Source organism: Salvelinus fontinalis, chromosome 25, assembly GCF_029448725.1.
Source record: "Salvelinus fontinalis isolate EN_2023a chromosome 25, ASM2944872v1, whole genome shotgun sequence".
NCBI classification, from domain to species: domain Eukaryota; kingdom Metazoa; phylum Chordata; class Actinopteri; order Salmoniformes; family Salmonidae; genus Salvelinus; species Salvelinus fontinalis.
Genome location: NC_074689.1, coordinates 40749824 through 40765824, shown reverse-complemented (window position 1 = coordinate 40765824; position 16001 = coordinate 40749824). Strand labels below are relative to the sequence as shown.

The 16001-nt window shown below is 41.4% G+C and overlaps 2 protein-coding genes across 7 annotated transcripts in view; one reads left to right on the top strand and one right to left on the bottom strand.

Moving 5' to 3' along the window:
- Positions 1–4617: 4617 nt before the first annotated feature.
- Positions 4618–8035, bottom strand: LOC129823275 (zinc finger protein ZIC 1-like). Of its 5 annotated transcripts, none has more exons than XM_055882201.1 (4): positions 7878–8035; positions 6755–7745; positions 6107–6270; positions 4618–5711 (listed from the first exon to the last, which is right to left on the bottom strand). In XM_055882201.1, exons 2-4 carry the CDS (start codon positions 7713–7715, stop codon positions 5511–5513), a joined length of 1326 nt encoding a protein of 441 aa, XP_055738176.1. In that variant the 5' UTR covers positions 7716–7745; positions 7878–8035; the 3' UTR covers positions 4618–5510. The 5 variants fall into 5 exon arrangements, with proteins under 5 accessions (XP_055738176.1, XP_055738177.1, XP_055738178.1 ...); XM_055882202.1 differs by having other exon boundaries at positions 6755–7726; XM_055882203.1 differs by having other exon boundaries at positions 7910–8035.
- A 1568-nt stretch (positions 8036–9603) lies between these two features.
- LOC129823274 (zinc finger protein ZIC 4-like) overlaps positions 9604–16001 on the top strand; it is a 16216-nt gene continuing 9818 nt past the window's right edge. The window contains exons 1-3 of one of the 2 annotated variants that reach the window (XM_055882199.1): positions 9604–10046; positions 10622–10700; positions 15433–16001. The exon at positions 15433–16001 is cut by the window's right edge and continues 52 nt beyond it. In XM_055882199.1, coding sequence (XP_055738174.1) covers positions 15540–16001 — 462 coding nt within the window. In that variant the 5' untranslated portion in view covers positions 9604–10046; positions 10622–10700; positions 15433–15539. Of the gene's footprint in view, positions 10047–10621; positions 10701–10871 lie in introns of those variants that run through there. The other variant, XM_055882198.1, reaches the window with a different exon arrangement.

Below are 16001 nucleotides of genomic sequence, written 5' to 3'. Positions count from 1 at the left end.
GTGGTCGGTATGTCAGTAAATAGTACGGTAGACTAAGAATAGGGTAGCCTACATTTATTATTTAAAAAATACTTATTTGGGGGGAAAAATATGATTGAATTGTTGACAATTGTTGACAACACAAATTAGTTAAAGGGGAAGTCAGAAGTAGAAACAATAACAAGCCCTGGGTTAGTAAAAAGGGACGTGGCAGGATAGACAGAGGTATGGATGCAAGGATTAGCCATCCATGTTTAACCATGTTTTGAGACTATATAGTGTTTTGTTTGTTTACATTTACGTTGTTTACAAATATTGGAGTAAAAACAAGCTTACATTTCTGGTTCTGATGGGGTACCACAGTTGAATTAAGCTCATGAGGAATGTATAAGTTACATTCTTCAAGAATCAATGTGTACATATCATTAATTTATAAGTTTTTAAAAAATGAGTGTAGAAGCTGCTGATTGCCCCTTTAAAACACATTTCATGAACCTTGGGGTCAACTAATCAATATTCAAAGTTAAGGTCGCCTTTAAAATAATTTCTATAATAGTGATTAAAAAAAATGCACTTTGTCCTATATATTCTGAAGATTTTAGTCTGAACATGTGGGAACCAGGGAGGAAGAACCTGGATCATTTGATATTTAAGAAAAACATTTAGAGCGACATGGAACTATAGCCTACACTGCCTGAAAACCCATTCATTTAAGTGTATTTGAATATTCATGTTTGGACATACAAAATTACCATAATGGTTTTGAAATTGACATCAGTCCTTATTAAACAATGCTTACCTTTCTATAAAAGCCATTGAATCAGACCTAAAGAAATGTTTGTAATATTGTGTAAATGAGTAAAAATGCTATTCAAATTACCACTCTAATATGGCATTGCTAGTATGCCCCTCTGGACTTCCGGGAGAGCTCTGTTATTTCCCCAATTAACATCAAGTTGAAAATATGTACTTTTGGAAGTTCTTATTTGAGTTGTTAGTAATTGGAATTTAGGTGAAATCATTTTTTCAACGTTTTTACTGAAAGAGTCAGTTGAAGGGTTACATCTTATCCCATAAGGTAATCCGAATAAAAGTTTTATTTATAAAAAAAAACAAAAAAACGTTCAATCAAATGATCAATTGTTTATTGAGCAAATCAGCGCAAAACAATGTCTGCATCATCAGTGACCATTTATGGATGAAAACAAAACATAGACTACCCTTTAGCAATCCAAATCAGCATGTTGTCTTACGGAGCGTATTATTTGACGTAAATATAACAATAAGGTCAACGTTAAGAGTAACTTTAAGAGTAAACGTTTCCCTTATTCATTTAGTTAACACTGTGAGGAACAGATTTGGGGAGCCGTGGATAGGCAGACATGGCCACGACATTCATCAAGTGGCTCCCGAGCGTTCCATCTCTTCTCCGGTTACACGTGTGACGCGTCAGTCCCTCCATGTACTGCCGGGGTCAACCAACATAGACTACTCACGCGTCAATCCCTTAATGTACTGCCGGGGTCAACCAACATAGACTACTCCACTCAGTGACCGGATACTAAACTAACCCTGCCTGCAGCCTGTTAACTCCGCCATTAACTTCCAATCTACACTGATATTCTCATTTGACAGATTTGAGGAACGTCTAGGCCATACTCAAGTGCACATTCATTTTAAAAACTATTTTCCCAACCTGAAAAAAAAGTTCGAATAAATTAAACAAAAAATAATTTCTTAAAGACTTTGTTTAGAACGTGAAATAATAAGTGACATTATTCTGAAACATATTGGCTAATGTTTTTGGAGAAAGGATGCAGCTAGTGCTAGCTAACGGCAGTGTTCAATATGACGTATTATCCGTTTGGTATTGGCCCATTACTGACGAATGAAACGTTCATTTCCAATACCTTCTAAAGGGAATATTTAACGTCCATGTCAAAATGTGATCCTAGTGTAATTTTAACAACATATTTGTAGCAACCTGTGTGTCGGAATAACATGTGTGTCAAAGGTGTAAGGGAAATATATCGGTTTTCATTGACCAAATATTTTCCTCTCGGTTTGAATATAATTCAAAGTGCGTTTATAGAACGTGAAAATGCGCATTAATTTATATCATGGAAGGAAAGCGACATGCAGATCTCGAGATTGGTCTACTGGCTACTAGCACAAGTAATACATATTAATAGACAAGCGAGGCGCGCTGTGGGCTGGCGCCTGCGCTCTTCTACGGTTGTAAATGCAACTCTGCTGTTTTTCGGTTGTAGCGATTGTTAACAAATGTCAGATACAGTCAACGGAACAAATGAAGTCAATGTGAAGCAAACTGAAACGATAAGCTTTCCTTACTCTGTATGTTATGGGGTTCATAAGAGCCCATGCACGCCGTGTTGGCTACACCGTCTGTCATTCAGACACATCTTTACATGGAGACGGGAAGATTTCCATGGCAGCTATTTTATAAATGGAGAATCTCAACTATGGAATTTACCAGTGATATATGTTTCGTTTACATTCCAAAATGTAAACCAACAAATGTCATTAAATGAGCCGTAAACACATTTAAAATACATAAATAATATAATTGACATTTTACATAAAACAGACACGTTGTCATTTTGGTGTTACAGAATAAAAGTCAACAAAGGACATTTGAAGAAAGGAAAAAAGCGGAGATAAAAAATAAAATAAGAGTTGTTGTCGTCCTATTGTGTTCGTTTTGTTGTTAGATTCCCATGATTAAGCATATTGTGTGATTGTTAATGCACCTCTTGCATTGTTGCTAGTTGGAGGGTTAAACCCTAACCCTACACAAACAACTTGAACTTGAGTAACCTAATGGAACCTCTGAATAGACATATTTCTGTACTGTCCTGTTCGTGTGGCAATTATATGTGTACATGGGAGAACGTGGTGGTCTCACAGTCTTTCAGGACACTGCGTTTTAATTCGGACTCGCCATGTACTCTGCATGTGTTGCTCCGTCAAGCCTGTTGTGCGATGTTATAAGCTACGTTACGATTTGGTAACATCAAATAATATTACAAAGTTACATTTTAAGTATTTTATTTTATGTATGTGTTATCTCCATAGTCCATTAAGACCAGAGTCGATATTGATTTATATCGCTGCCTTCTGGCTTTGTCAGAAAATGCATGAAAAGATAAGGACGGGTCTTTTCAAAACAAAATGAATCCCATTGTATGAATCAAAACATATGTTTGGATATATAGCCTCCGCGGCATTTCTATTGGGTCTAACGGTGCGTGAATGGAAACGTATCAACACTATAACCTAGATAGATAGTGTTAAATAGAGTCGAAAAAGTCACTTTAGTACCATCATTCATTTATCTAAAAAATTAATAGCCCATGCAAAGAAAATATGAATACATTTCAAACAGATCACCTCAGATATCATGCATTCTGCCATTCCAATCACACACACACCACACACATACACACACACACACACACACACACACCACACACACACCACACACACACACACACACACACACACACACACACACACCACACACACACCACACACACCACACACACACCACACACACACACACACACACACACACACACACACACCACACACACACACACACACACACACACACACACCACACACACACACACACACACACACACACACACACACACACACACACACACACACACACACATACAATCTGTGGACTGTGACTGATGATTGATCATTATGCAATACTACATTGTTTGCAGTCTATTTAGCTTCGGCTTTTATTTTAGAATTGTTTCATTTTTCGTCCGTTCCAATGTGTCATGTTGTCAGCTGCAGACTGACAGATCTACGGGAACATTGTATTCTGTGTCGCCTAGCCCCGCGCACTGGCAGTGTTAACCACGCAGGCCAGGCTTGTGATCACTGGCGTCTGTCTGTTGACGTGAACCCTGCCTAATGGTCCGGTCAACCAGGCTGCACCACGGAACAAAGACTACAACACTGACTCGAGAAGTCCCAACACTTCCTCAACACTAGACTATGGCATCCATCCGACACAGCTAGCTACGGGAAACTGAATAACATCGAGAACAATTAAGTAACAACATAAACCATTTCGTTTACTCTGACTGAGAAGTAGAACTGTCACTATTCATCTTTTCGATTCTCACATTACTCGAGGGCAAGGGCTGGGATGTTACTTTTGGATAAAAGGGACACAGGGACAGGGGAAATCGAATTACTTAACATTAATTCCTATTACTGAATTTGATTCTGCGAGCCTAAAAAGGCAAGCTTGATGAGATTTAGAATGCTACGCTTTGATAAGCGTATAATGCTTCCGGGTTTAACCCTAATAAGTTGGTCCAAATATGTCCCTTTATTGACGCGTTATGAAATATTTTAGTCATATATTTTAGTCATTTTAATTCTTAAGGCCTACGTATAGTATTATAATTAATTTGTTCTTTAGAATAACTCATATGTAATGGTTTAATAAAGACCTAGTCATCTATTTACGTTTTTGTTATGCATGAGTGAGTGTATACAAAGATAATCACACATCATTAATTTTGATATCCAGTCATAGGCCTATTTAAACAACATATATGAGAAAGAAAAATATGGAAAGGCAAATAGTTGGTTGTATTTTTAATCCTTTAATATAGTACGAAATGTAACCAAACATTTTTTTGCAAACTAAATTTTACATACTAGCGCATTTCTCCATAAATACCGATCATTTCTAACATGTGTTACCCTTTACATGCGGATAAATATGGAAAATTTTGCTATTTACATGTAGGTAATACTTCCTTGACATTATCAAGGTAATGAACAAATAGTTGTTATATTTTCTCACGAAGGCCTACATAAAACAGACGACACGGAGTTTCAGGCTTTCACTATACACGATTTATCGACATGACATTAAATAACAGCAATGGTAAGTACTCTGCTACTCCAACTGGACCGTAGACGAAATGTTGCACCAAATACAAAAGCACATACATAGACTAATAGTCGGTAAGGTCGACGTCATAGTGGAGACGGAAGTTATACTGAGTAATTCACATTGGGTACACATCAACTACGACATTCTGTTCAATCAAACACTATTCATCGCAATATTATTGTTAAAACCATCTAATTTTCCATATATCTAGGGACCACATTTGCACAAATCCGTTAAACTGTTATATAAGTATTTACAAAATAAAATATTACATTTTTGAACTGGGAATCTTAATGTACAACAAAAACAGAATCAGGCCACGACCCGCAGATAGCATGCATTTAGGTCTCTCGTGTGCAGTCTTTCAAAAAAGAGTCAGGAAAAAAAACGGGGAAAAAACCGTTAACTTGGTAGCTGGCTTTGCACCTTGTCCATGCATCACTCTCTCTCTCTCTTTCTCTTTAGCCGTTAACCAACCATTTTGGCTTCCTCGTTTTTTTTCTCGGTCCTCACGTTATAGGCTGACTTTCAAAGTCTTTGATTCCAGTCCTATTTCTGCAGGCTTTGTGAAAATATTTTACACGTACCATTCATTAAAATTTGACGACAGCGTGTTGTGGTGACTGGTCGTGTGGTGTACTGTCGATGCTGCCGGTGATATGGAACTGGAATTCTGGTTCTCTGTGGACGGGGACACGATGGTGGGTGGCGTGGACGACTCATACCCGGAACTGGCCGCTGGCGACGGTTGAGGTCCTTGCGTGGTAGCCTCGTGAACCTGCAAGACAGTGGAAAACAAAACTTAACATTTTACAGTGTAAATTTCATAGACTGGCATGCTTTCTAGAAATATGCAGGCTTCCAGTTTGATTCTCAATTGTGAGAATAATAAATATTATTAGCCTAAATAAAACACTTTAAATGTCCAGACATTAAAATGTATAATGCCATATTTTGGATATGACAACAGAGAGGCTTTATGAAGACACAACAGGTATTTGCATTTGCTACATGGCGTCTCCCTGCTGTTTCTGTGTTCGTGTTTGCTGGAATGTAGGCTACTGCATTTTTATGCATGCACTTTCATTCTCGAAAGGGTGTAGGAATTAAAAAAAATATATACATTATAAATTAAAATGGAATATAACATGTAAAAGTAAACCCAATATGTACCTTCATGTGTTTCCGCAGAGAGCTTGGATGTGTGTAGGACTTGTCACACATCTTGCAGAGATAAGGCTTGTCAGACGTATGGACGTGCATGTGTTTCTTCCGGTCACTGCTGTTCGCAAACCGCCTGTCGCAGCCCTCAAACTCACACTTGAAAGGCTTCTCACCTTAAAAAAAAAATACATATATAGATTTTTTTTTTTAAATGTTACACAATGAAAATATAAATACGTACATATTCCCATTTAACATGAACATTTCAGTGAGGTGGGGGAATTTAGGCCACCACCACATTGAACATGACAAAATATTATCTTCAGGTATATTACAGCATTCGTTTTTTTTTCATGGGCTACCAACATTTATTAATGTGCTGCAGGCTGTGTTCAGAGTTGTGATGACGTGTTTACTTGCACCACTAAGATAAACAATGCAATAGCATGTCACATTGGTCCCTTTTCTATTCATTTAAATTGTACAGAATAGGAATACTAGGCTGTAGTGGCACATGACTAATTAAAGCAATTTGGTATTATATGAACAATAGTATTTAAACAAATATAATCAAAACATTTGAACTTCTAGTAGCATAACATTTATTACGCGAACAGCTTTTGGAGTGGATATTGTGATCATTCTTTTGGTTCTTACCAGTGTGAGTCCTTTTGTGGATTTTTAGATTTTCCGATCGGGCAAACACTTTTCCACAGCCGGGGAAGGGACATGGGAATGGTTTCTCTCCGGTGTGTACTCTGATATGATTTACCAGTTTGTATTTAGCTTTGAACGGTTTTCCTTCTCGGACGCACTCTTCCCAAAAGCAAATATGGTTCGACTGCTCTGGTCCCCCAACATGCTCCACGGTCAGGTGGGTCACGAGCTCGTGCATCGTGCTGAAAGTTTTGTTGCAAGCCTTTTTGGGGTTCGACAACTGTTCGGGCTCGACCCACTTACAGATGAGCTCCTGTTTGATGGGCTGCCTCATGTAACGGAAGAAGGCCCCTGCCCCGTGGTGAGCCGCCATGTTCATGTGGCCATATCCATGCAGCTGAGAAGAGGCGTAGTGGTCGGATCGGGGGCTCGTAACGTGGGCATACTGGTCAGCCCGGCCGTACATGTCCCCGGTAAAGCCAAGGCGCATCTGGCTGTTGACGACATTAGACGACGCATGGCTCGCGGCTTGCTCGTGGAGTCCGGGGAAGAGCAGGTGCCCAGTGGCATCGGAGTGTCCATGTGGCCCTGCAAAACTTCCCGCTGCGGAGGCAAACAGGCTGTGCTGCGCGCTGGTTGCGTCTCCGAAGCCCCGGTTTCTGAAGAGAAAGTCCCGGGTGGAGTTGAAGGCTGCGGTGGAGTAGGAGCTGACGTGCGTCGGGTGGTGGTGGTGACCCAGGGCGGCAGCAGCGTAGCCGGGAGCCTGGGAGGAGAACGCCGTCTGGCCGGAGCCCAGGTCGTGGGAGCTGTGGTTGATTTTAAAAGCGCCCATCCCGTCTGCGAATGGATTTATCCCCAAAGCCACTTCTCTTTCTGTGACTTCGCCTGTTGAGTGATGCCTCGAGGAGCCGAACGTAGTGACTCCTATGGTGGGGTACTGGGGTCCTGCGTCCAGCAGCATCTTCCGTCAGTCTACAAGTCAGTGAGGCAACTGAGAGCAGGAATTAAAAATCATGCACAGATATTATTCTGACCTCTATACCTCTCTCTCTCTCTCTGCAAAAAAATATCTAGCGGACTTTACTGAGCTGAGCAAACGCCAATCCACATATGTTCTATTTACCTAAAACAAGATAGGAATGTTTCCTGTTGTACCTCTCATCCGATCCACACGCGAATCATGGAGGCTACAATATTATATTTTGCGGTTTCTCTTCCTGTGGCGAAACTTTCACCTCCCCAGTCAGGCGGCGAGCTTCAGACTGATAGTCGCAATCATTCCTGCAGATAAATGAATTGAAAAGACAACACAGTCCACCCCTGATGAATGGGGAGGAAGGGGTGTGGGGGGGGGGGCAACATGTGACCCGGTACTCAGACACTCATTGGAGGACGCCCTATCCCCCTACCAACGTTCACCCACCAAATAACAATCCGCGTGCCGTGGCCCCTCTCCTATTGGTCCGTGTGCATCATCAATCCCAGGTATTGTGAGATTGCTGACTGTGGTTTTGGTTAAACGGCTGAATAACACAAGAAAGAAAGTTGAGAAAAATAAAAGCTACAATAGACGGAGTAAAAATGTAGACAGTGGTCGGCTATTCAGTCACACTAAAAGTCAAAATGCATGTTCCTCTGCAACTAATGCATAGCAACAACCATTCTCTCCATGCAATATTAAAATACACCTTCTCCGAGCATTAAGTTGTGTGCAAATTCTGCTGTTTGAGCATGGCCATTCGGCTGCACAAGAAGTCAATGTGTCGCTTAATAATGTTGTTGCGCAATCTTTCTCTGACAGCACAGAGACTGGGAGGCAGTATACTACAAACTCTTTGTTGTTGATCCGGGCCTTTTTTTCCCTCTTCATAAGACACAAGTTGAGGGCATGGCGGTGTCTTTATTGATTTCCATGGCGATCTTTGGATTCAGTGAAATGTCCGAGGAACAGAAAAGAACACTCATTTCCCCTCTCTCTCTCCGTTCAAGTGTGAGTTAGGAATTCACAACAATATATTGCGTTTTTCTAACGTTACGCGGGAATCGAACAACACGACCCAAACGTCAATATGTGAAAAGACATCAAACAATAACATAAGGCCACAATGGCATGAAAATATGACTAATAACAATCATACATGTACCATGATATAGCGTGTTTATATTCAATTTGTCAGATCAGGTAGGCTAGAGGTCTATCTCCACATAGCAATCGTCTATGTCAATGTCAACGTTGAAAAACACTGACGTTACAATCCCTAGGTAGTCATCACGCCGTGTGCATACAGCACCTCGTTTATGAAGCTGTCGTCGAAGGTTGCACTTCGTGTGTTGCTATTTACACGTCAGGTGTTCTTTGTGACCATTAAAACATATAGGGCCTTGGCTATAGTTGTCTGTGAACTCTATTCTGCAGCTCTCTCTCTCCTCTCTCTCTCTCTCTCTCTCCTCTCTCTCTCTCTCTCTCTCTCTCTCTCTCTCTCTACTTTCCTGTTCCCTTTTTGCAGCAGCCTCGTAAAGGGAACATATGCAGTCAGGACTCTCACATCACCATTCTCACCTAAAACCACATGCTGACAAAAGTGTCCCAAAAAAAAGCATACACAAAGTTATCATCATAAAGAAACATAATAATACGTTATTTATACTAATAATAATAATGATATCTCAACCTCTCCTGTTTGAAAACTGGTAATAGCCTGCACTAGCCTAACCTGTATGTAGAACGTTGTGGGTTGTCGAAGTTATCAAGTGGGATTTGCGAGGCTCGCTGCTGGAACCTCCGGCTGCTGGAGTTCAAAGCCACATGAACAGACGTGCCATACGAACCATTAAAATATCATCTTGACTGCCAGTTTCTGCTTCATACACTCCAGAGAGACAAACGCGAAGACAACAGAGTCTAGACTTCTCAATCTTTTTTTCCGAGCAACTTTTAGTAAGTTTTTAAGTAGACTACCACAACACACACACACTCTGGAAGACCCTTCAACAGGTGGAAAACCGTTAGGATGGCACGTGTGTCGAAGTGACTTTGCAAAAGGAAGAAATAAACACTTCTACGAATCCCAAACACATAAAAGGTGTCGGGGAACCCTCAAATAAACCAACAGAAAGCAAACATGGTTCATAGTTGAATCATACATGTTAATTTTGACTAATTTATCTGCCATCGGAAGTATCCGGTGATTGACGCATGCGTTGTTGACTGATTCTTTATTTGGATACGGCAATGGAGAATCTCTACATCAGGGTGACCAATGATATGGATTCCATCAGTGGAGGCCTCTAAGTAAGTTATGGTCGATAGGACAGGCTACAAGGCATTGTTTTGATCTAAACATAACAGTGATAGTGATATTATAATAGTGATATTAAGTCTATCATGCGGTGTCTAATAACTGATATTAATTGCGTTAAAATAGGCCTTATTCTGAAATGCATTTCATTTTAGATAGGCAATCTAATTCCGATTGGTGAAAGGCATGTGCTTCGAGTTATTTGTTACAAAATATGTATACAGTGTATGTATATAGCCTATAAACCCTTTAGGCGTTTTGGGAATTGCTAGGCTATGGTCTGGTCCCTATCCACTTTCTTTCTAGTTGTTTACAAGAGGGCTCATCTTGGACCAGAAATAACTAAGTCTATATACATTACCGCAGTGTGTTCTCGAGATGCCTCTCTCTCTCTCTCTCTCTCTCTCTCTCTCTCTCTCTCTCTCTCTCTCTCTCTCTCTCTCTCTCTCGCCCCCCCCCCCCCCTCTCTCTCTCTCTCTCTCTCTCTCTCTCTCTCTCCTCTCTCTCTCTCTCTCTCTCTCTCTCCTCTCTCTCTCTCTCCTCTCTCTCGCTCTCTCTCTCTCTGCAGACTACAACAACCCTACACTGGGCACCGGGGTGGGGGAGGGGGAGATTCCTACCCGAGTTAAAGTGCACGTACATTTAAGGTAAATCACTTTTTATGCACTATTCTCAATACACGCATTCTGACCTTGAATTTAAGCACGATAATGGTATGCTATTAATCCGCTATTCGTTTGGGGGGGGGGGGGGGGGGGGGGGGTCACAGATATGAAGGTGTGTCGGGGGCTGTGTCTGCAGATAAGCCGTATTCTGACTTAAAAGTCCCTCTTAATCCCACTACCTTTCCGTTGCGTTGAAACAATCAATAAGGTCGATCAACCTGTCGGTTTCATGTGGAACAACGTCTACTTTTTTAGATAGAAATAACGCCCTTCTCCATGTCATTAACAGATCAGAGCTATTGATCAGAGCTATTGATCAGAGCTATTGAACAGAGCTGGGTAAATGAGTAATCTGTTTGGATCAGGGGATTTAAAAAATACATATTACAATTATTTTAGATCTATTTTACCTTATGATCACTGGAGACAAATGTGAAACCAGTCATATGGCAGGAAACTGAAGCTCATCAACGTATCACCCTTTTCCGCAGTGAAGTTGATGAAATGCTGGCCTTGTAACTTTCAGGGATGAAATGTGGAGAGCCAAGCTATAGGCTTCTGTAGACATGCGCAAATGACAGTACAGCGCCAAACATACATAGGTCATTTATGATTTCTAGAATGGTTGAATTGTATGCCTGACTTTTCACCGTATTTGTTTTAAACAATTTGTTTCCTTTTAAATATTAGACACTATCAGGAGCCAGCGTCAGTTCTACCCACAGACATTTATAACTGTCTCGTTAATGTTAGTTTCCTCACATTTAGCATCTTTACATTCCGTCATCAGGTTCCATTAGTTTCCTCTGTCACGTTGGTGTGGTTGTTCCTGAGGATCGCTAGCAATAGTGGATCATATTATGCTAACCTATTACAAGTTGTTCAATAATTTAGGATATGTAGCCTACTGCATTTGAATAATCATTTAACTCAGACCACACGTAGCAGTTTAAACCTGGAGCCTGGCGCACGGTTCACGACGACCGGACAGTTTCATCACAGCTCCATGATTAGGTAGGATTATTAGGGTAGATTTTAAAGGACTATTGATCAAACCCTATTGTACACCTTTTTCCACTTTACAATAATATTTCATGGATTGAACAATTGAATTTGGCAGCTTCAGGATTAATCAAACCATTGTTTTTTTGGAATTCACCAATATATATCGTGCATAAAGACTCTCCAAATCAGTTTTTTAATTTATTATTAATAAATACTTTCCTAACTCTAAATAATATTCAAGATCAGATTATTTTTAAGTCTAACAATTGGTTCTGAAAAGGATCCCTAATTTTCTGAGCCGTTCTATCCATGTATTCTAGTGAGTCTGTCGAGAAGAAACACCGCATTTAAATGGATGGCTTAACATAAATGTACTGAAAGTCCTATTGAATGAAAACTCCACGAGAAAATATGTTGGCCAGCAAGTGGGAGGGGTTTCAGCGTGTTGAATTAAATGTATTCAGTGCCCGCAAGGGAACCACGCCTGCAAAGCCCGTTACGCACCTGCGTACGGTAAGTCTGAACATCAACTACTGAGAGGTGCTTAGAAATGGCGTGCATAGGGAAGGTGCACATTTCCTAAGTCTGAATCGGGTCCCTGGAGCAGAGGCCATGTCATAAACATAGCCAGGGTCACGTCATATTTACATATTTAGGACGTGCTTGACGTGGCGTTGTCAATAGTGAATAGGATTCTCAAGTCACATGCATTCGCTTTGGTTCAGGTAACTGATACACATGCAGGAAGGAGTGAGGAGTGGTACTCACATGGGGAGTTGGAGATGGTGTCTAGCATTTTGAGCAGTGTGCAGTGTTCAGTAGGCTAGTACAAACGTTGGATGGACATAACCCAATCTGGGTCTCTGAAATAAATACCTATTGAGGCGATGGTCACAAAAGTAGTCAAATATTTGCGTGACACGCTGTCAAAAGAAATGAAGGCTTTACTGCCTCTGAAATACCCATCGCTCTCTGAGACAACAACCCGATGATTGACTGCTATGGACACTTTATAATCCGACTAATAGCTAAACAGATATACATGGGATATTTGACATGAATCTAATGGTAACGGTTTGACCCCCTTTTTGGGTCAATTCACAGAACAATTCCTATTTGTCTCCGACTGATTTGATTAAGATAAAGGGGAGACATGCAATTCAGATTAAAATAATAGTATTTAAGTAACTGTGGATTAATATGCATTAATTTGTGCATGCATGGATTTACAAAATGTTGAAGTTGGAGGAATAAAGGAATACGCAACGCTTTAGTGGGGAGGACCCGTGACAAACATTTGATAACGGTGCCTAATATAAATAGACAACATAGAAGCAGAAAAATAGCGTCGGTGGAAATGTTAACGATATCACATCGCAGCTCAGTTCCTTTAATTATGTATTTTAATGTTTAGGTCTAATGTAGGCTGTTAATGACATGCACAAAACACGACAGCGTAGCAAAGAGACGACCAGTGCACGTTGTTAGTTTTTAAATATATATGTGTAGCTTTTTCTTCCTATTGCGCTCATAGATAATCACCAACTTTTACGCAAAATCAACTATTATGCATAAGTTAACACACTTTTACGCATATGTTGACATGCTTAATACCCAATGCTTACTGCCAATCATTTCCCCTTTAAAGTAAATCATATGTTGCATACATTTTTAGTATGTTTTCAGACATACATTCTTCAACACATACGTTATAGTATTTTTTGTTGTTGTTGAGGCCGAGCAAACTTAACAGCCTTCCTCCTAAAAATGGGATGTAACATCATGGACCTTCACGCATTGGTTAAAAAAAAAATGTCTTACGAGTGGAGAGGAAAAACGTGATTAACCATTAACTTCCATCTTCTAACATAATTATTAAAAACATTCTAAATACGTTTTACGATTTAAGGTATAGACTAACAGTAGTGTGGTCACTGGGTTGTTGAGTCGATAGCAGTGAATAATCAATGAGATTAACTTTTATGTTTTCGACAGCCGTTTCCTTCACCAGTGGACGGCCCTCTCCCTCTCAGAGTATCATTGCCAAGTATAACTCATATTTTAGCAAGTCTTATTTTGGGCTTAAATCTCGACCACTCTTGCCTTGTTCTGCGCTGTTCATCAGGCGCCACCTCCCGTTCCCCTGATCTGCTCCCGTTCAAGGTCTCAATCCGACATGGCTCGTGGGCGAAATTAGCCCGTATCATAACAACAGGTCGGTTCCATTACTTTTCCCCGGGACAATGGACGGCGTCGCCCCTATTCACTAATACACAGAAACCGATCCCGCGACGAAGAGGAGGACGCGCAGCTAGCAAGGAGGGTTGTTGCGGTGCGGAGGACGTATAAAATATGTTTCTTTATCTTACCGTATCTTTTTTGGCCTTTGAGTGATGCGTAAATACTCCCCGACGCGGATAATTGCTTTAGAGAAAGGGACTAGTCTATGTTTGAAAATAGTTTCGGTTCTTTGATGCCCACATTTTCTAACGGAAACCTAAAGGCTACATTTTATAAATTTCAATGACATTGTATTTTCGTAAATTGTGAAGTTGTATTTGTCTATTGATTATTAGAGGGGCTACTTTGCCTTTGGGCCTAATTTGCCTGTCTATTTTTTGTGTTGTTTTCTTATAACAAAACTTGGGTACATTGCGCTTCCATAACTCTTACTCAGTCAGTAGAAGACATGACAGCTATACCTTGGGTGTAGGCCTAACGGTTTAACTTTTGAAGTTTAAAGTACAATAACCTTTGCAATACAAAATACATCTTTCTCTTCCAAGTGTTGCCTGAGGCTCGGCGCAGGCGCTCTGGCTGCTTGCTGTCACTAAAACAATTTTCTTCACATTGGAAACTGTCACAAGTGACGTCAATCACGGGGCTCTGACCAATTAGAAGGCGGGGTGATTGTTTAGCTCCACGGGCTGCAGCGCCTACCATGAATCTCTATTCTTCACTATCAAAGCGTCCTGCTGCTGCCGGCCAACCGAATGCGATTCCATGCAGCCACTTTAGAACTTAGAACCGGTTTTTTTCCCTTCTATATTTTAGTTTTTTTTCTTCTATATATATATATTTTTTTTTATGTATTTTTCATTGCGATTAAAATATATTTATCATCATCATTATTATTTTGCCTGCTGTCAAGTTATTCTAGAATTAGAAGTAATGAGCATGGATGTTTTGGGAAACCATGTGATGTACCCTACGATTTCCAAACGGAACACGGCGCTGAGATTAGTTGACTTGGCAGGGGCGTACCACCATCACCATCATCACCACCATACCCCTCAGAGCGTGACAGGCTTCCCGGGGTTCAGCAGCCATCCACACTCAATGGCTCACTCGCACCCTGGGGAGATTACTGCGGAACCCCGCCTGGGGCCGAGTCCATTCGGTCCAGAACACATGGGGCACTCCGCGGCCCTCAAAATCAGCCCAGCCCATCATTACCCACACCACCATCACCACCACAATCATCATATGGCAGGCCACAGTGAAGTGGTCTCCAGTCAAACGGGAGCTTTTGGCCCGGTGCACGCGGCGACTGTCCCTTATTCCATGTCCCACATGGCCCAGACGTTATCCGCAGCCGCAGGTAGGGATTTCCTCATTCGGAGAGATCTGACAGCTCAAGCCATGCCGGTACTGACCGACCAGAGCCCCGGTTCAACCTCTCATCACGGAATGTTTGTCTCAACAACAGGTAGCTATCCGGGACACTACGGCCATCACCCTGATGCTGGTAGCCATGCCCTCTTCTCCGGACTCCACCATGAGCAGTCATCTAGCGGAGCACCAGGTGGCCAAGCCATGAATGGACAAATAAGGTTAGGAATACCTAGCGAAATGTACGTTAGGTCTGATCACTTGAGTCAAGTGGCGAGCTCCAGGGCTGATCCGTTCTCCGCCTCGACATTACATGGCTACGGCGGTCTGAACCATCTGAACATGAACCTCGGAGCCCAGCATCACGGATCCGGTGCATTCTTCCGCTACATGAGGCAACCGATAAAGCAAGAACTCATCTGCAAGTGGCACGAAGCGGAACACTCGACGAAAAAACTCTGCTCCGAAACTTACGGCACGATGCACGAGCTGGTAACGCATGTGACGGTTGATCACGTCGGTGGCCCGGAGATGGCTAACCATATCTGCTTCTGGGAAGAATGTCCCAGAGAAGGAAAACCTTTTAAAGCAAAGTACAAACTTGTAAATCATATCAGAGTACACACCGGAGAGAAACCATTTCCATGTCCCTACCCCGGCTGTGGA

Excerpts from the sequence above, each read along its gene's own strand:
- LOC129823275 (XM_055882200.1), bottom strand. The coding sequence starts at position 7,715 with ATGCTGCTGGACGCAGGACCCCAGTACCCCACCATAGGAGTCACTACG. Across the intron at positions 6,271-6,754 it reads CCACAAAAGGACTCACACTG|GTGAGAAGCCTTTCAAGTGT; the intron begins GTAAGAACCAAA and ends TTTTTTTTTAAG. Across the intron at positions 5,712-6,106 it reads CTCTGCGGAAACACATGAAG|GTTCACGAGGCTACCACGCA; the intron begins GTACATATTGGG and ends ACTGTCTTGCAG.